General features: G+C 35.7%; 1 protein-coding gene across 5 annotated transcripts in view; it reads left to right on the forward strand.

Annotated features, from left to right (window-relative positions):
- The window catches only part of AK9 (adenylate kinase 9), a 61,572-nt gene that overhangs the window by 40,803 nt on the left and 1,151 nt on the right, over positions 1 to 19,618 (forward strand). For 3 of the 5 annotated variants that reach the window (XM_030236010.2, XM_050971964.1, XM_050971965.1), the window contains 13 exons: positions 1,616 to 1,734; positions 2,974 to 3,193; positions 4,388 to 4,450; positions 5,245 to 5,448; positions 6,323 to 6,541; positions 9,147 to 9,360; positions 10,170 to 10,371; positions 11,585 to 11,731; positions 12,991 to 13,211; positions 14,389 to 14,585; positions 15,106 to 15,275; positions 16,015 to 16,113; positions 16,195 to 16,447. In XM_030236010.2, the coding sequence (XP_030091870.2) occupies positions 1,616 to 1,734; positions 2,974 to 3,193; positions 4,388 to 4,450; positions 5,245 to 5,448; positions 6,323 to 6,541; positions 9,147 to 9,360; positions 10,170 to 10,371; positions 11,585 to 11,731; positions 12,991 to 13,211; positions 14,389 to 14,585; positions 15,106 to 15,275; positions 16,015 to 16,113; positions 16,195 to 16,438 (2,319 nt within the window). In that variant the 3' untranslated portion in view covers positions 16,439 to 16,447. Of the gene's footprint in view, positions 1 to 1,615; positions 1,735 to 2,973; positions 3,194 to 4,387; positions 4,451 to 5,244; positions 5,449 to 6,322; positions 6,542 to 9,146; positions 9,361 to 10,169; positions 10,372 to 11,584; positions 11,732 to 12,990; positions 13,212 to 14,388; positions 14,586 to 15,105; positions 15,276 to 16,014; positions 16,114 to 16,194; positions 16,448 to 16,855; positions 16,971 to 19,618 lie in introns of those variants that run through there. The other 2 variants (XM_030236008.2, XR_007777049.1) reach the window with 2 other exon arrangements.

Raw genomic sequence — 19,618 nt, forward strand, 5'->3', positions numbered from 1 at the left:
TTTTCTCATACTTCCTTTAAAGTACTTAATCTGATGCTGTGACATAAGGACAGCTCTTAAAATTTCAGTTCAGTATAGAAACCCAATCATTGGTCCCTGCACAAACTCTAGAGAATAATTTCCAAGGTTCCTAGAGTTCCTAGGCATTTCTCTGAATATGAATACCACTGGACTGTCTGACTATTCTTCACTGACTCTCCAATTCTGAAAAATTTCATTAAATTCTGTTGTATCATTCTCTTTCACTTTGGCACAAGACAGTAGAAGCTGATCTGTCAAAGCTTAAGGTCAGCTATAATGTTCAAAGCAAAACCACTAAAGGCAAACAAAAATATACCATGCAGTCTGGGAAGTTCAGCAAAAAGATGTCATCCTGGTTGTTTTAGTGCCACATCATTGACAGGTCTGGGGGGAAACCTTGTCCTTCAAATCACTGCTCTGTGGGTTGTTCTCTTTATTCTACCAGGAATATACATCTCGTGCTTCTTCTCTTTTATTTCATACAAACACCATTCCTATCTCTCTCTAGCAGTGGTAATGTCAGTGATACATTTTTATATGTTTTAATGTTTCCTCCCACTTCACACATTTCTTTCAAGATGCCTCTGTGTTGCAAATCTGGCTACCACTTTGTCTACTTAGGCATCTTCTGTCACAAAAACATCTTTAAATATATGTACTGTGTCAGGCACTAGAGAAAATATTATTCATACACACTACATTAGAGCTGTGACTTCCAGCATATTCCCTAGTTCTTTTAGCCTCATTATCAGAACAGTTGTCAGGCATAGGAATTCTTATTCAGCTATGGCCATTTGATATCAGACACATTTTGATTCTTGATATATGAATTGTGTAAACTAATCCAGAATCATCAACATATACCATATTTTCAATGTTTTTTACCACAGTTTGTGTCAGGAAACCATTCTATGAGAAATGCCTCCTCAACCATATCAGTCTCACAGAGTTATATATTCTTGGAAAGAACCCGTATAGTTTTCCACAATAATTTAGTAGTTTGATTTGGCATTTGAATACTCTGCATTTGACTAGTCATTAATACTACTACTGTTGTATAGAACAATGCCATCTGTCTGGTATCTGTTCTTTTGCCTGTACTCAGTAATCTTATATATCCTTCTTCAACATTTTTTTTTAATCCATCCAAATATAATAGCTGCTTTCAAAAAGTGAGAAAAACATTCTGATGTAGTACAGGTAGTCTTCCAGCATGGGAACATGTATAGCCAAGTGGAAAACTGCTTGTAGGCAATTAGGAGAAACTATGTTCATTTCAGTTTCTGTTCCTCTGAATTCAGCATGTGTATAATGAAATACTTAACAGTTGTGCTTGATTTTAGGTTTCATTAAAACTCATACAGCAGCAATTGCCCTAATTTTAGGGGATTGCCCAAAATGTATAATGTAGTATGAAGGTTTTTTTCTGCTGGTTTAAGCAAATGAAGACAGTACCCTACTTAGCAAAAAACAATAAATGTGTCCAGTAGATACTTTTTTCTGGTTTTGGTTAGTTGGTGGTTGATTTTGGTTTTTGGTTTGGTTTTTTTTTTTTAATTTTATTTTATTTTTGGTGGATTTTCTTTACATAAAGGAAGTGGAATTAACTGATGAGGAACAGGCAATCAAAGCAAATCTAACGAATAATACAGAGCTGCCTCCAGAAGTCCTTGATAAGATTGTTCCTGACTGGTGGAATAAAGAACCATTCCGGTAACTGTAATTAGATTCTCTCTTTCTTTAATTAATTTTAGGAAGTATATCATCCATTGTGTCCACAATTGTAAATAACTATCACGAAGATTATTTCAGTGCTTTTGTACTTTTTATGAGTAATGACCTACCTGTCAGTCTTGGTTTTGTTGTACTATTTTAATTGATATTTTAACAGTAATATCATGTTTCATATGCTGCACACAGGATTGGACAAAAGTACTTGGCCCACCTGAATTGGATTAAATCTCCTAAATGGCTGGGTAGTTTTCATCGTCTTACAGGATAGATATGAAAACAAATCTTTTATATTTTTATATAATTTTTGTCCTGACAACAGATAGGGGGCAATTGTTCTCTAAACAGTGTAAAAACAGGGAGATCAGTTCTAGGAAAAAAGGAATGCACCAAGACAAAAAATTACCCAGCATTATGCATAATGTTGTAATATTATATTGTATTAAATTATATTGTATTGTATTATATCACGTCACAGTATATTACACTACTAAACTATACTGTGTTGTACTCTTCTTCCCCACAGCATCCAGGGCTACCTGTTCTTTCCTCCACTTCCATTTCTTCTAGCTTCTTTGGTTTTCTGCAATTTTACAATATATCCTGTTAAAACCTAAAGTAATAGATATGAATATTAGCTTCTTATCAACACAGCATTCATCCTTACTTAACTACTTGTTAATTTCAAAATTGTAAGAGCTCCAATAAGCCATAGAGATTTCCAGGTATAACTGACTTGTTTTTACTATATGCAGGAAGAGAAATATAAATTATGCTGAATGGCAAATTTCTCATCTTATGCTACAGAAGAAACGTAACTTTTCTGGCACAAGCTTTCTTTGAGAGTTGTTACCAGAAAAGTGTTTGGGGCACCTTCTCTTTTTTGAGACCAGTGCCTAAGATGTATTGTTTTTAGAGTCACACAAGCAATTCTGAGGACACAATTAGTTTGGGGTTTTAAAGTTCTTTTAAAATATTTAAGCGTTGTAAATTAAAATCTCAGAAGAAATTAATTTGTAAGTACACTAATTAAAATACACAGCAAAATATCAGTTTTACATTGTCAAAAGATACTAGCTGAAAGTATTTTTAAAATTTTGCTGCTAATATATGCATTTAATATGAGAGGGTTTGTGGGGTTTTTTTCAAAATAATTACATGTTCATTCTGTTGCACTTCAAACTAAAATGTGTAATAATAAATATCTTATTTTCCAATTAGGTCCACAGGCTTTATACTGGATGGCTTCCCTCGTACTTTAGATGAAGCCAGCTATTTGTCAGAACGAGGACTCTGTCCTGATGTTGCAATTTATATTCAAGTAGAAGAAGGTGATATTCTTAATCGTCTTTTTCCTCCACGTCTGAAAAAATGGAAAGAAAAACGGCTTAAAAAAAAGGAATATAAAAAGAAGCTGAAGGAACTAAAAGCAAAAAAAAGGGTAAGTTTTCAGCCCTATGTTATTTTTTTGATTTTGTTGTTTCTACGGGAGAGGTTTGAACAGAGATTCTGAAACTCCCAAAGCTGTGAAGAGCACATAGAGCAACAGGTATTGGAGCCAGGAGAAACAGTGCTACACATTCACGGCATTCACAGGCTTTCCATAGGAACCAAAAATAACTTAGGGCTCCTTTCCTCATCTATGCAATTAATGCATGCAGAGTTTAGGCATATTGAAGCCCAAAAACAGTAGCTGTGCTGCCAGATAAATGGCAATCCTGGAATGTCCAGGAAAAAAGGCAAGTCAGTGGAGGGAGTGAATATGGCAATAAAAAAATCAGACAGTTCATGCACTGTAGTATTGCTGCATCCCAGATTCCCTGAGCGTGTGCTGTTATCAGGGTCTCCCATAGGCTGACTTCACTACCATATGGGGAGTGTGTCTGTGTTCCCAACTCTGATGCTCTGCACAGGAATGCAGTAACTCTAAGCCACATTCTCAGTGCTGTTGCAGCTACTCTGTGTCCCATTTTAATGAAGCTGTGCCTACTGTTGAACAGGTTACAAATTGGTTGAGGTAACCTGAAGCCTCTATGCAGACATTTACAATTGGTACATGTAATATTTTCAAGGTTCCTCACTTTGTGTAAAAGTGAGAAAGTACTTCACATATAATATCAGAAGAGGTCCGAGCATAATTACTACAGAGCAGCTGACACACAGGAAGTTAGGACAACAGAATTTGGGACAAGACTTTTACAATACTATTAATATCTCTAAACAGTCAGAGGGGAACACCACACATTTACCACCATGCTCAGTCACCCCTTTGCCAAATGGATGAAAACCACCTATAGAAACCACCTATAAATTTAGAAACTCTTTAGCTTACCAATAAACTAGTACTATATTTTCAGTGTGATAAGAATCACAGTCTTTTTTCCCCTCTAAAATCAATCTCAGAAACTGCCAAATTAGTTTTTCTAAAATATGCTTACTTGTTCACCCAGTAGAGAGTTATATCTGGTCTGCAACATTTCAGACTCTAGGTAGTATTTTTTAACATTAGAACCAACTGGAACAGAATTTCAGGTGGAAAGAAAAGTGTTAATTATAGGCTACATTACCAATTTTCAGAGGGGAGCTTTTATTAGAAAGTATCATCAGTCTTTTTACATCTTTTTTTCACTAACAGAATGAGCAGATTGCCAGAAGAAGGGAAGAACTTTTAGCAGAGCGACAAAAAAAGAAGCAGGAGGTAAGAAAAGCTAATAGGACAGTTTTTAATAAAAGTATTTGCATTCATACCATAGAATTTTCTAGAGCTTTTAGTCACAGACTTCAGGACAATGTAGAAAAGTAAAATTATGACAGACTGCCAGAAACTTCCTCTTTCAAAAATAATTTTATGTTACATTTGAATTGCTTTAGAAACTATGGATTCATGAAGACTAAAAACTATTTTAAAAGAATTCTCCATATATGCTTCAATTCAGGAAAATACTTATGAATGTGTTTAAAGTATGTCGTTTGTAAGCATGAGTAGCCCCACTAATTGAAATTAGGCATGTGCCTTTAAGTACACTGTCAAATCCATGGTTAAACCAGAACAGGACTATTCCAGGATTTCTGCTCAAAGTCAACCACATAATATATTTATAAATACATTCATGTATTACTTGACTGCTCATGATATTCTGTCAGCTACACTTTCATCAAACATGCTTGTTTATAACAAAGTCCTGTCAAACTACAATACCATGTATGAAAAAACACTCATCAAAACTGCAGCATAGCTCTTCAGGTTTTTAAAGTACTCTTGGAACTGGTATGATGCTTCACTGTATGCACTATGCAATACTGCTGTATTTTCTTCTGAAATAAGATTATAGAATTTACTAGATTTTTTCCTTATTATAAAGGATATCCCAAAATGAGTTTTTGTTAAATCGATGGCATTTTTCTTTAATTTAAAAAGAGACAAGAATACCATATGTTCCTTCAAAATATCTGTATCATAGATATGAACAACAAAATATTTTCTCTTTATAGGCTTTAGCAGATAAGGATAAGGATGAAGCTCCTGCGGAGGAGGAGGAAGATATTGAAGCTATACTTGCAGAAGAGTTTTTAGAAGAAGAAGAAGAGGAAGAAACAGAAGAAGAAGAAGAAAATGAAGAAGAAGCTGTTGAGCGCATGCAAAATGAAATTTCAGAGAAGTTTGAATCAGAAGTAGAAAGTTTACAAAATGTGCAGGTACTGATACCACTGCTTATTTTGTTAAATTATATGATCACATGAAGAATATTTCTATATTTATTTTTCACATTTAAAAACTATAGTGCCTAAATAACTGTGCTGCTGTACTCATGATCTAAGAATGTGAACCAGATGAAGACTGTACTGAGAAGGTATAAACTTTAAAGAGTGTATAATTTATATGACTAATATAGTAGAGGAAAAAAAAGGAAGCTTTGGGGTAGACCTATTCAGTCTTGGTGTCATTTCATTTTTGATAGGCCAGTTGACACAGGCAACCAACCTAGAGAGTTGTGAATGTATGAAAATTCAAATTAAGTTTTGAGGCAAAATTCTTATTAGACACTTCTATTTTTTAATGCAGATCCTAATTGTTGATGATGAAACCAAATGTAAATTAATCTCAGTTAAGATGCTAGGTGTTTGGCACCATTCCCACACCTAGTGACATAATTTTCTTGAAATCAGTGCAATTGCCTATGGCAAGGTAACCTGATCTAACACCAGATATCTGCAATACTAATGCCACATCTAAGGCAGTAGGTAGATCAGTAATGTTTGTTTATTATCTACGAAGTGCTTCACTTCAGAAAGACACTAATCATGATTTAGAAGAACCTCTATCCACTGACCAGACAGAAGGTTTTTAAAACCAGATAATAATACAATATTGTAGCAGTGTGACACCTAATATAGAAATTTAATCTTCAGTGGGCAGGAAGACCAATTCCCACCAAACTTTGATGATTTATCTTGACTGAGAACATGCTTAGGAAATCCTTGATAGTTCACAGAAAATCTTCCCATCTGTCTTTATTAAAAATCTGATTGCATTTATGATTATTGTATTTCATTATGTTTTCTTAACCAGGAAGAACTTGAAAAGTTACAAATACCACCAGTTGAGATCAATGGAGGACGGAAGCCTCGTGTTGTGTGCTACCAAATATACAAAAGGCTGAAATCCCTAGTGGAAAACCGCAGGAGCATTTTTGAGAAATGTTACCCAATAAATTTGCCACTTGCACAGAAGATGCTAGTTTACTCATATAAATTTCGAAGTTCTTTTGGTCAGTGGGATCCAGTCAAGGTAATGTTCTTAAATGGCTGAAGAATGTTTTCAAGAGTTGGCACTCTTTAAAAATTAACATTAACAAGATGATATCAGACAGTAGCAACTAATACCATAAATATTTAATGAAACTTACATTACTGAATCAAAATTACATTACTGAATATACACAAAATACAGCAAGCATTAATAATAAAAGGTGTTGGTCTTTTCAGTGTTGCAGCTAATTTAAGGCTGAGAAGCATTTAGTAAAATTTGTTATACTGTCATTGGTGACATGATTAAGATGGCATTGAATCAGAAAGAAATTTCTAACTTAACGATACACAAAACACAGGACAACATAGAAGGTCTCAAAACCTTACAATAGTAGTGAGAAAAAACTGAAAGGATTTGGAATATGAATTTGTAAGAAGCCACACAACTGACCACCAAACTTAGTAGTGGCAAAAAATGTTAGATGTACTTAATTCATTAGCAATAATTCTTTCTTGTCAAAATTTAAAATTTTTGAAGAGCAACAAATCTGTTTCTGTGGTATTTTACTAGAGATCTGGAAAACTGAGGTCAGAAAGTACTCATCAGTATCCCCAAGGTAGGAAATTAAATGTTCTCAGGTAATTCTTTTAGTTTAATGCTAGAAATAAAAGCTGATTGGATTGTGATTTAATAATAATTCAAAAGGAAGATTAGTTGAAAAAAAAGTCCAGTGAACAACATACAGAAAGCAAAAAGCCCCTGAAGGAAATATACTTTGGCCTTCATTTGCTATGCCAATTAATCGAACCATTTTATTCCCATTTGTATAGCATCATGTTGGGTTTTCACCTGTTCCAGATTACATTTGTCTCTCTTTAACTTTAGGATCAGAATCTTCGTTCTATTTCATGGCTGCATCTAATAACCTAGGTTAATATGTCTACATTTACATCATTTCGCACTACTGAACCACAGTTTATGTGTTTAATTGCAATTAGTCTCTACACCCTACTCCTTGCACTTTGTTCTGTCAGATTTCACCAGATTTTTGTATTCCATTTCTCCACTTTATTCCTTTGTTCTATACAGTGTTTTTTACAAACCAAAAAGTACAATTCAGTTAGAAGAAAGAAGTCATAGGAAGTTATTGGTTAAAATAAGAGTGGTGTGCTGACAGTGAAGTTGTACAAACTGATAAAAATGAAAGGGAAGTAGGATCCTTCTGAGGGCATTTTAAGATAATAATAGAAATTTTAAAATTGATTACAGACTGGAAGTTTTGGAGTAGAATGGCAGATTGAGTATATTCCAGTTACTTTTGAGATTAAATCGGGAGGGAGGGAAAGTAGTTATGCAACTGATTAGATAAGCAGAGAATAAATATTATGAGCTGAGTGAGGAATGGAAGCAGATATGCAGTAGAACAGACTCATGAAATCCTATAAATTGAGAGCAAGCACCTGAAATTACTTGATCCAGGAATAAGAACCTAAGGGTATGAGAAGAGTCTGGCAGGACAATGCTACGCAGTAGAACAGCCCTAGCTCCAGCAGTAATAACCAGACCAACCTTACTGATGCCTTCAAAGAATAGTAATGGATTTGTGGTGTATGATTTTCCTTGACAAGAAGCTGAGTTGGCTCTTCCCCATTATTTGATATGCATGCATGTAACTTCTGGGGTTTTTTCCTTAGTGTATCTCAGATTGCTCAATATAGAGTCAGATTTACCAGACTATTTTTGCCAGGTTGTACACTCGAGGAAAAAACTTTTTAAAAAATGCTAATTTTTCCTACCTTCCTTCTTTTGTTGAAGAAAGGTCAGTGTTACACATTACTCAGAATTACGCTTCTGAGTCCCCTTAGAATAGTAAGGTGAATGCCGTCTGGTCTGGGCAATTTTTTCTACGTACTGCTTTTCTACATGTTGTTTTAAAACATCTTTTTTTGATACCTTAAGACAGTTCTTCTAAGAAGGGCTGCAACAGGGACATGAGTAAGTTTTTCCATAGAGAAGAGTAGTGCAAGGAATTAATCTGGTATTACTTCAGTGACTATTTCTGCCAATCACACTACAGACTTTTTAGTGGGCTATCTGATGTGGTTGAAAAGATTTCATCAGCAGTGCATGTATTTTTCTAAGAACTTTTTCAGCTTATCTTGTGATTTTTCACTTGACCATAATGTAAGTATTGATATCTTTTTACATTTTCTTCATTTGTATATGAATTCTGGTGAATACAATATTCTCAGTGTATTTTCTATTGGCAGGCAGGTGAGTTTAATTCACTGAGGAATAAAATTATTTTCTTTGTTCTTTGAAAATTAATAAAACTATTACGTTGATCTTTGACTACACTATCTTGAGAGACATAAAGTGTTACAGTACCACCTACTGGAAATAGCAAGTATTCTTTCTGTCTTCAATGTTTTTTTCATCTTTTTGAACAAGAAGTGTAGGTACAGAAGTTTCTCAGATTTGAGCAAAATATTATGTCCATATGTGTGAATTTTAGAATGCTTTGATGGTTTGTGTAATATGGTTGATACTCCTCTATCCGCCTATAAAGCCTCTTCTCTGGGATGGAGGAAGAAAAGGCTTTGTCAAACCTAATTAACTGATTCTCATTTTGTATATTACACAGTTAAGCCAAGGAGATGTGATCAAGCCACAGCAAAGGGATGAAAGCACAGTCTTTCCAGTAATCCATCGACAATATATTTATTTCTTTTCAAGTAAAGAAAATAAAGATATATTTATGACAAATCCCATCAAATATATTTGTCAGCCAAAACCTAAGCAATCTGTGCCAGTAAAGATTGCAATTGTGGGACTTCCAAAATCTGGCAAGACTACAGGTATGAGCAGTTATCTATTTTAAAACCCCATTTTTTAATGACTGAAATCTGTCCTTACTTTTATTAAAAAATCATAAATCATTAGTATTGTTGGTCTTCCTGCTTTTCTTGCTGGGCACAGATTCTTTTAGTAACATTCTCTGGTGTCTCATTTGACAGTCTGATAGTTATGCATTGTCCATCTGAATTTTATCACAGATCCTTAAGACGTCGGTGACCTGGACTTGCATTTAGAAAAACTGGACTTACGCTCTTTATACCTTTTATATTATTTATTATTATTTTATAATTGTTTCTTACTTTTTTGAGTCAATATAAGCTAATGTAAAATGGAGGAATAGTCCTAGGATCAAGGATGAAGACCTCAAACTCCCCACTTCCTGGTCTGCTTAGAAATTTCTAGATTAAAAAGCACCCAAGATTTCCATCCCTCTCCCCTCCCTTTCCTCCTCCATGACTCTGTCAATCCACACGTTTCTGTCTTTTACTGGAGGAGGAGGAAATTAATTTTAAACTATAGTTATTGATTAGAATAGGATGTTAGGAAGAAAGGAGACAGGTTCAAATGATCTCATATTTAGCATAAAATTTTAGCATGTTTCCAATTTCCTGGATAAATGAGGAAGCTGATGGGCTGTTCTGTAAGAAGAACAGCAATGAAGGCATATTTTCTAACACACTCGAATAATATTGACTATATCTGCTGAGGTTTGTGCTAAATTGAATAGTGTTAGCATGCACTGTGTATATGCCAGATGGTGATGTTACTTACCTTAAAAGTTGTGACTTGAAATTGTAATATTTTGCAGTTGCCCAGAGACTTGCAAGTGTTTATGGGTTCCTGCGGCTCTCCCTAGGAGATGCCATCCGGTTTGTGATGAACAGCCAGCCAGAGAGCGAGCTGGCACTTAAGATACAGTCACACCTTCTCCAAGGACTCACCGTGCCTGATGAATTGGCCATCCAGGCTCTAAATGTGGCTCTGCTAAATCACATGGATAATCCCACTGGGTAAGAGTTTTCTTGAGGTTTTGGGGGTTTCTCCAAGACATGTCAGTCACTTCATAGGCATGGATTCCCATGTTACTGCTGTAGAACCATTTCACTAAAACACATCAGTGGCTTCTGCATTAAAAAAAAAATCTGTACAAAAGGAAATTTTTTTTTTTTACAATTGCTCTGAGAAATGAGACTGCAGCACAATTTTCTGCAATTTCCAAGTAACTATATCTCAGTACATCAAAGTAATATACTTTATGACAGTTACTTTTTTCAGTCAATAAGCCAGTATCTTCTATATACCTTGAGAACTACCATTTTTTCAGTCAATAAGCCGGTATCTTCTACTATACCTTGAGAACTACCATTTGGTCTCTCTTATACCATCTCCAGAACCAACTTGGACACACCTGACTCTCTTTGATCATGCAGACTGTTTCAGTACTCAGGGGGTTTTTTTGTTTGTTTTCTTAACAACTGAAGTTATTAAGGAGGAACTGAAACCAGTGAGTCTTTTCACCTCATTCATATGTAATCCTAGGTTCTTTCTCCCCCACTGAAACACCTTTGAAATTGGGCAGACTTAAAAAGCTTTATCATCAGTATTTCATGAAATTCAACTTTTCTCCTCAAAAAGGAGAACTTACAGAGAAAGGCAATTCTGCAATAATCTCTGAAAATTATTTGTGCTTGAGATCAGAATTCTTTCAGCTTGTCTTTGACGTTAAATCCCGGAATACTGTTTCAGTATATTTTGTTCCAGTATTTTCTAATATGTGAAAAGCATTTCGTCTTCAATATGATTATAAAAACTCTTCAAACACTGTAGTAAATAATTTTACTTACCACTTTAAAAACTGCTCCTCCCAATCCATATAGAGACTTCTCATAGTTAAAATGATGTGTCTGAATAATTGATGGGTCAGAATATTAAAGTACACAATTTTTATAAGTCCCAGCCATCCACTTACCTTTTGTCCTTTGTACATTTCCTTTTCTCATTACTATTTCTTCTTCTGTCTACTTGATTTTTTTTTGATCGTAAATTCATAGGAGTGAAGAATGTGCCTATCAAGCGAGAGCAGTGATAACTTCATGGCATGGGTGTAGACTTTTGTCTCCATGGAAAATGTACTAGAAATATACATAGACTTACTGGTTGATTGGAAACTCACTTCTTAGTGAGTTTCTTCAAAACTATTTTTCTGTTTCTGTTTGTGTACAGAGTTGTAATGGATGGATATCCTCTAACAAGAGCACATGTAAATCTCTTGGAATCAACTAGGATAATTCCAGTGAAAATCTTTGAATTAGATATGAATACAAAGGAAGTGTTCAGAAGAGCACTGCTGGATAAGGAAAGATCAAGCCGGTAGTAATACTCCCTGATAGAATTCTTTTATTTTCTATACAGTATTGTAATATCTCTATTTATGTGCCTTGGTGCTATACCCAGAGGTTGTGTCTAACTTGGAGCATAACTCAGCTGTTCTTTAACTATACATATGAAAAACATGGGAACCAGTCCTTCTCCTTTCTAATGCTTTGATTTCCATAGACCAGAAATAGTAAGGATGTAAGGTGTTTGGGGCATGCTCTGGCCAGATCCTTCCATTACATGACGATTACAAATGTGCAGTGCTGTGCACCCACTGCTTATTTTAAGTGGTTTAATGCAACTGTACATCAGAAATGTTACCTCTTCTCTCTGCTGCTGCAATTTATTTTTCATCAATTATTATTACAAAATATATTGGTACTTCATCTAATAATCTCTCTTTTGAAAACTTAATCAGAGTTCTTTTAAAAATATGAAAATAATGCATTTTAGTAGTGTATAGAATTCAGGACTTCTAAGCCTTTCAATTCAGTTCATTCCCTTCTTTGTTCTTCTGAGAAGATAAATATTCTGTTTAAAGAGCCATTGTTTTTGAGGAAGAACAGTAAGTAGTTTATAAGCAGACAGAGATTGAAAAAGAACAGAACATTCACCTGAAAATTAAATTGTGTAAGAACCTGTTTCTCATTAGAGGAAGTTTTTCTAAGAAGTTCCAGATAGCTTGGAGCATTACTGCATGCCTCTTTCATTTTGTCCTTTTCTTTTTGTCTCTTTCTTTTTATCAAGTAATCAGTACAATGTTAAATTGTTTACTAAAAGACTAAAGACAATTTGCATTGCAAAAAAATTAAATCAATGATGTGTTTTTGAAATATTTACTTTAAACTTAATTTTAAATACCAAACTAATTATATTTCATAGGCTTAAGTACAAATCAAGTGTGCAATATCAGGGTACCATTTAATGGTGTATTTGTAGTGTATGTTAGCTAATATGTGTTGATACCTTCCAAATCCTTTGCAAAATAATTATTGAGTTGTATTTGGGACATAAATAGAAGAAGTTTTGTTCTTTGTTTTTGAACAGGTCTGTCTGATCATAAGTACACTGCTTTTCAATGTAGCTGGTAGTATTCTTAAAAAGAAATTTGTACTTCTCAAATATGTTCTACAATGTCAAATAAGCAAATTTTTTTAAAAAGAAATTACAGTGAATTCTAGAATTTACACCTAAATTCAATGAAATTATCTAATCCTCAGATTTAAGTCACTGTTATTTTTCATTGTCTTTAGACCTCCTTATCCTGAACATGACAGCCCACAGATTCTAGCTATTAAAAATTCCTGCTACAAACAGCACATTGATGATATTAGAACTTACTATATGAAGGAACATCAGAACTGGTGTGTGATTGATGCCAGTCATAGCAGATGGAGGGTCTGGAAGACTGTTCTGCAGAAAGTTCAGGTGGTTGTTAAACAAATCCAGATATACCTGGAAAGAAGAAAAGAAGGTAAAAAAGAAAAACAAAGTTTCCCAGAATATTTATTTATTTTAAAAGCTGCAGTGTACTATGTACATGACAACTTTCTGTGGATGAGGCTAATTCTTGGTCACATACATACCCTTAAATTCTTCAATCTCATCTACAGAGATCTTGAAGAGATCTCTTGAAAAGAGTGAAGGCAAAGCCAACTACAAGGCAGTCTGAGGTCATCCTCCCAAGAACAGGGTAACAGAAGTCTGCTAAAGGAAGTTAGAGTCCTTGGTCCATGGTAGATCTGGCATCACTGGGTGGTAAATTACAGAGTACCCCAAAGGTACAAGGGGAACTCTTAACTTGCACCTTCACTTTTGTGTTAGTGAAAGAAGAGGAAGGTATAGGGAAGATGTTAATTTAAAATCTAGAAATAAGCTTAAATATGCCATCTGGGTTAATTTCTGTGCTTTGGGAAGAAGACCACTTTATTCTAAAATGGCACATTTCCCACTTGACATTTTGTCTGTCAGCACTGGTCAGGATTAAACATGCCTTTTAAACATGTCTGTACTATTTAACTAGAATTCCTCTGAAGGGGAAATATACTTCCTTATCTTTATCCACCTTTTGGGTTTAATTTTTACAGCTCTGTGGCTACACCCATCTTAAAAATTGGAGTCATAATCAAAAATATTAAAATACACTTAACTTTTACACATCAAGCTTGAAAAGGCTCGATTTTTAAGTAATTTGGTTTTGAGATGACATTTTATTAAAGATTTTGAATGTATTTCTTCAAGATAGACTGTAGCATTTGCAAGATATGGATGAATAAAGGGGAGGCTTTCATCACACCTTGTACTCATTTTCACCAATTTAAAGACATAAAATAATAGTTGAAATGTCCCCTAGTAACACAAAGGAGTGAAACAATAAATCATAAAAAATATCTGGCTAATAAGCGGAGCATGCAGACTATCCCACACCATTAATAATTATTATATTTCTCACATGCTAAAAATGTTATTAAAATTAATTGGCAAAATGAGTTACAACTTCATTTTATTATCAAATTGCCGTTTTAGTTTTCATTATCTCATATAATTTTATAATTAATACCTTCTAGACTGTAGCGTTCCTGAGTAAAATTGTTTGATGTTTCTATGTCTCTCATAAATTAAAGGTTATCATTAATTGCTTTCATTAACAGGAAAAGCAGCCAGCATTGCTGGTTTATGTATCACTCCCAAGGAACTGCAGGGGCAGCTGGGGGAGTGTGGACAGTACTGTCCTGTCAGCCTTGCAGAGAAAGGTGAACTGGTTGACTGCTCTGTAACCCCCTCACTGGAGTTTGCTGCAGAATTTCAGGGGCGCTATTACAGAATGGCTTCACAGGAAGAACTGGAAGTGCGTATCAAAAAAGCAGGTCAAAAAGGAGGGGATTATGGGAACAGGGAACATTGTTGCTTAGATTCTTTGATTCCATACAGAAATAGGTATTATGCAACTTGAATTAGACCACTGTTGTTAGCATTCAAGCTTTTATTCTGCATACTCCTGCTATCAAATGTCTAGGCAGACAAAATACAGCACAGACACCATTAAACTAAAGCTCATCTTTCAAATTGTCACAAATCAAACATTCATTTGAAAACAGTAACTTTCTTCTTTCTTTATCTGTTGTGGAGATACTGGGTTAGTAAGTGGCTTATGACAGCAGTAGGTAGTGATGGATGGTGGGTGAATAGTGACTACTTCAGCTGAAAGTAGGTTGGAAAAGAAATTACCCAAGAGCAACAGCAATGCCAACACACTGTTGAATTGTAGAAGAAATAGGTATCTAAACTGTGTGAGCCAGTCCTCTGGAGTTTGACTAACAGTCCTACAATGCTTCTTTTATTATAAAAACTTTTTTTTTTTCCTACAGAAATTCTTGAGCAAACCTGAGGTTTATGTATCATCACTGGCATCTCACCCTCTGCCACCCCCACATAAGCTACCAAAGAAATTGACTGCAGAAGAAGTGAAGGCCTTATTCCCTGTAAAGCCTGAAATGCAGGGATACTGCCCAGTCACTTACCTAGATGGAAAACAGAGGTATGTCACTAGAGTTTTCATAAAATGAATTATAAGAATATGTGTCCTATATTAATGCATTAATGAGGAAATATTTTCAAAGTACTTTTTAATGCTGTTCAGGGTTTGGGCAGGAAAAGCAATTACAATTCTCTACATTGCACCTGTGGCTTTGGAAACCAAGATAAAATCACCTTATAAAACTTACATGGCTACAGGTTCTACAAGAATCTGTGTTGGCTTGGTGTCTTTCATGATGAAGATGGACAGATATAGTTTGAATTCTCTCTATCATAAGCCTTCAAAGGTTAAAAGAAATCTCATAAATCCCTAGTAGATGCAAAACTACCTATTATGATTTTTGTAGAGATCCATAAAGCTCTACCATAAAGTGACACAGATTTCCTCAATGTGCAAGAACTTATCATCAGAGGAGAACCATAACAGCCAATTCTATGTTATCTCTTTTTAATCTCCTGAACAAATATGATTGGCATTTTAAATGGAGGAGCTCTAAAGAAGCACTATAAAAGTTCCTTAATAGCAGATTTTGAGGCAGAGACTCTCTGAGATTTTTAACCTTGTAACTGTCCATCATGTAGTGGAAACTTGGATAATCCATTTGCTTTTTTTTTTTTTTTTTTTGTGGTTGCTACACTTGCTAAATTACCAGGAGGTTAGCAGTAGCTCATTAATTTACTCCACACAAATTATGTTTTATGTTTTCTGTGAATTAATTATTCTTGTTCCATCTCTTCAGATATGAAGCTTTGGTGCCTGGCAACATCGAGTATGCAGTAAAATATCAAGACAAGGTATATATTTTTGAAAGTGAAGAAAAACTTCAGAAGTTTATGAGGTAAATACACTAACTGCATTTTAATCTTCAATCATGCCACTGTTCATACATCTTAAAAGTGCTTACTTTATATCTGGTTAGGTTACCAGAGAAGTACGGGAATCTGAAGCTTCCCCATAAACTCCCTCCAAAGAAAGAGCCAATGCTACTAACTACACTTCCTTTGCCTGGATACCTTGAACAGGCCAGTTTTTATTTTTCTATTTTAAAACATGGTTTTGTGATATATAGCATATCCCACTCAGTTGGTTTTGTGGGTTTTTTTTTTATTTTATTTTTAATGCTTTTGAGTCTTATATTTATTAATGAGATTATATTAAATTGAAAATGTTTTAGTTACAATTGAGAATAATTTTTTTAAGCTTTAAAATAACAGATGTTTGTAGTTTTAATGGAAAAAATACAAGACCATCAGAGAGGGATAATAAGCTGCAGTATTATATGATAGATTTTCTTAGTTGTTTATCATATCTTGTAACAGCACATTTTGGTTTGACTTTTAACACCAGCATAGACACAAACTTACTTGGAAAAATTTAAGAGTTGTTTGATACACTTTGACACATGCATAAATAAAAAAATCCTTCATGGTCACAGCCCTCCCTATTTTATGCTAATTTGTTGTCTTCTACTATTCACCAAGTTAGGATATCATCCTGTGTTGTTAGATCTGCATTCCAACAGGATAAGGCATTGCTCAAGATTTCTGTAATGGTGTTTTAAACCTATTTTCTTTCTTTAGGGAGTTGCAACTTCTCTAATAAAAGCTCTGCATGAAGTTGGCAGCCTTAAGCCAAAGTTTCCATTCCTAAGTGTAAAAGAAACTGCCCTGCTTTTTGTCTCCTTCCATCTAAAAGGTAGTGTATAAAATAGCATGCTATAAAAATAACTAATTGTACAAGTGACATAAGTCCTCTGATACAATATAGATAGCCAAGTACTGTTCATGTTTGCTTTTTTTTTTAGAATTCCTGTTTGGTTTTTTTTTCAGCCAGAGATATCAGTTGCATGTAATAATCTTTAATAGTTTGCAGTCAGCTTAACTATTGCCAGCTTTCTCAATTTCAGTGTCCTTGTTTGCAGCTCTGCTATAGCTTTGGGCTGGTTTCTAGTACTGCTGGAGATTTCTGGAGCAAGACTGACATTTCTTTCAACCCACCACTTTTGTCATTTATAAGCCAACCTGTTCACTGGGTGAACTTCACCTGGCCTTTTGTATTTTACATTTTTACTTATTCTTTAAAATAATACCAATCTTAATTATTTTTTCGAAGCTCTTCACATCCTGTGTTCCCTCATGTAGTTTCCAGAGCCCTCCAGAATCTTCTTGAACTGTCACAGATTTTTTTTTTTTGCTAGCACAGCTTTTTGAAGGAAGACTATTGAACAGGGCAGGCACATGGTTAAGCTCCTGCATAAATGTACAATTCCTAAGCCACCAAACTGCTTTTATACTGTAGTTTGCTTCATTCACAAAAGCTGTTTTTCCTCTATTGTTAGCATGGCTTTGCTAACATAAGGATGCCCATGCTAGGAGTGTTTTGGTCATATATTCCTACATTAAATCATTATTAGTAGTGGATGATGAACCAGAAGGGTTATGCAAGTGCAGAAATCTCTTCTTCTCGTGCAGTGCCAAACAGTTTGACCATAGGAATCCAGGAAAACAAGTTATCTTCTAGCACTTCGTAGGTCTGCTTCCAGCTTTAAGATATAGCATTCCTGTACACTGACAAATCACTTGAATGTCAGGAAGAACTTCTTTTTGCTAGTGACCAAACACTGGAACAGATTTCCCAGGAGAAGTTGTGGAGTCTTCATCAGTGGAAATAATCAAGAGCCATCTGAACACAATCCTGTGCCATGTGTTCTGGGATGACCCTGCTTGAGCAGGGAGGTTGTCCCAGATGACCCAATGTGGTCCCTTCCAGCCTGACCCATCCTGTGATTTTGTGATTAGTTGCAAATATAGAATTTTTTATTATTGTGCATCTCTTCAGAGCAATCACGCCGTTCTTGATAAAAAAATTTGATCAAAGTGCCTTAAGTTGTGGTCCCCTGGAAATTTATTTCATCCTATTTCTATGTGAGGTTAGACACATCTTCAATTAACATCATTCTCTAATCTCACAATTAAGTAGGAGAAGACAAGAAGCAGGAGTTTAGTTCCTGCTAATGAACTAAAGCTCCTTCAGCTTCTCTCACAAAACTGGATTGCTTTCAATAGTTGAGAAGGTACAGGTGATCAACCAAAAATGCAGATGGATTTATTTACTCCTGGAAAGAGAGTAGTAAACCCTATATCACTGGAGAGATTGAGTGTCCTTCAGGCTGGACTCCTGTAAGGGCTGTATTCAGAGCTATACTTGAAAAATCTCTCGGAAACTGTTAAATGTAGCTGTCTACAGTTTAAAGCTAGTGGGCTGAAGTGTCTTATAGCATAGTTCTTTATGCTGTCCAGTTTTTATAATGAGATATAAAATACTGTCCATCAGAAAAAAAAAATGTTATGATTTGGCTCCCTCCTTCCCCTTTGCCTTGGAGTAACAATTAAAATAATAAACTGTACTCTGAGGACTGTCACTCAGTACTAATGTATGCCAAAATAGGGCTTAGGTCAGAAAGAAACCTTCCTTCCTCCTCCAACCTACTGATCAGCTCTTCACAGACTCATGGAATCACAGAATATGCTGAGTTGGAAGAGACCACAGTGATCACTGAATCCAACTCCTGGCACTGCACAAGACCATCCCCAAGATCCAATGTTCTGAAGAGCATTGTCCAAATGCTTCTTGAATGCTGTCAGGCTTGGTACTGTGACCATTTTCCTGGGGAGTCTGTGCCAGTACCAAACAACTCAACCCAGAGAAGAACCCTTTCCTAATATCCAACCTAACCCTCCCCTGGCACAACTTCAGGCTATTCCCTCAGGCCCTGTCACTGGGCACCATAGAGAAGAGATCAGTGTCTGCTGTTCCTCTTCCCCTCATGAGGATGTTGAAGACTGCAATGAGGCCTCCTCTCAGTCTCTTCCAAGCTGAACAGACCAAGTGACCTCAGCTGTTCCTCATACAGCTTCCCCTCAAGGCCCTTCACCATCTCTGTTGGCCTCCTTTGGACACTCTGATAGTTTAATGCCTTTCTTATATTGTGGCACCCAAAACTGCCCCCAGCACTCAAGGTGAGGCTGCCCCAGTGCAGAGCAGAGCAGGACAATCCCCTCCCTTGCCCAGCTGGCCATGCTGAGCCTGGTGCCCCCCAGGACACCACTGGCCCTCTTGGCTGCCAGGGCACTGCTGACTCGTGTTGCACTTGCCATCGACCAGGACCCCCCAGGACCCTTTTCACAGCACTGCTTTCCAGCATCTCATTGCCCAATCTGTCCATTTAGCCATCCCAGGTGCAGAATCCAACACTTTCCCTTGTTGGAATTCATATGGTTGGTGATTGCCCAGTCCTCTGATTTGTCAAGGTCTCTCTGCTGGGCCTGCCTGCCCTCAAGGAC

Source organism: Serinus canaria, chromosome 3, assembly GCF_022539315.1.
Source record: "Serinus canaria isolate serCan28SL12 chromosome 3, serCan2020, whole genome shotgun sequence".
In the NCBI taxonomy this organism is placed as follows: domain Eukaryota; kingdom Metazoa; phylum Chordata; class Aves; order Passeriformes; family Fringillidae; genus Serinus; species Serinus canaria.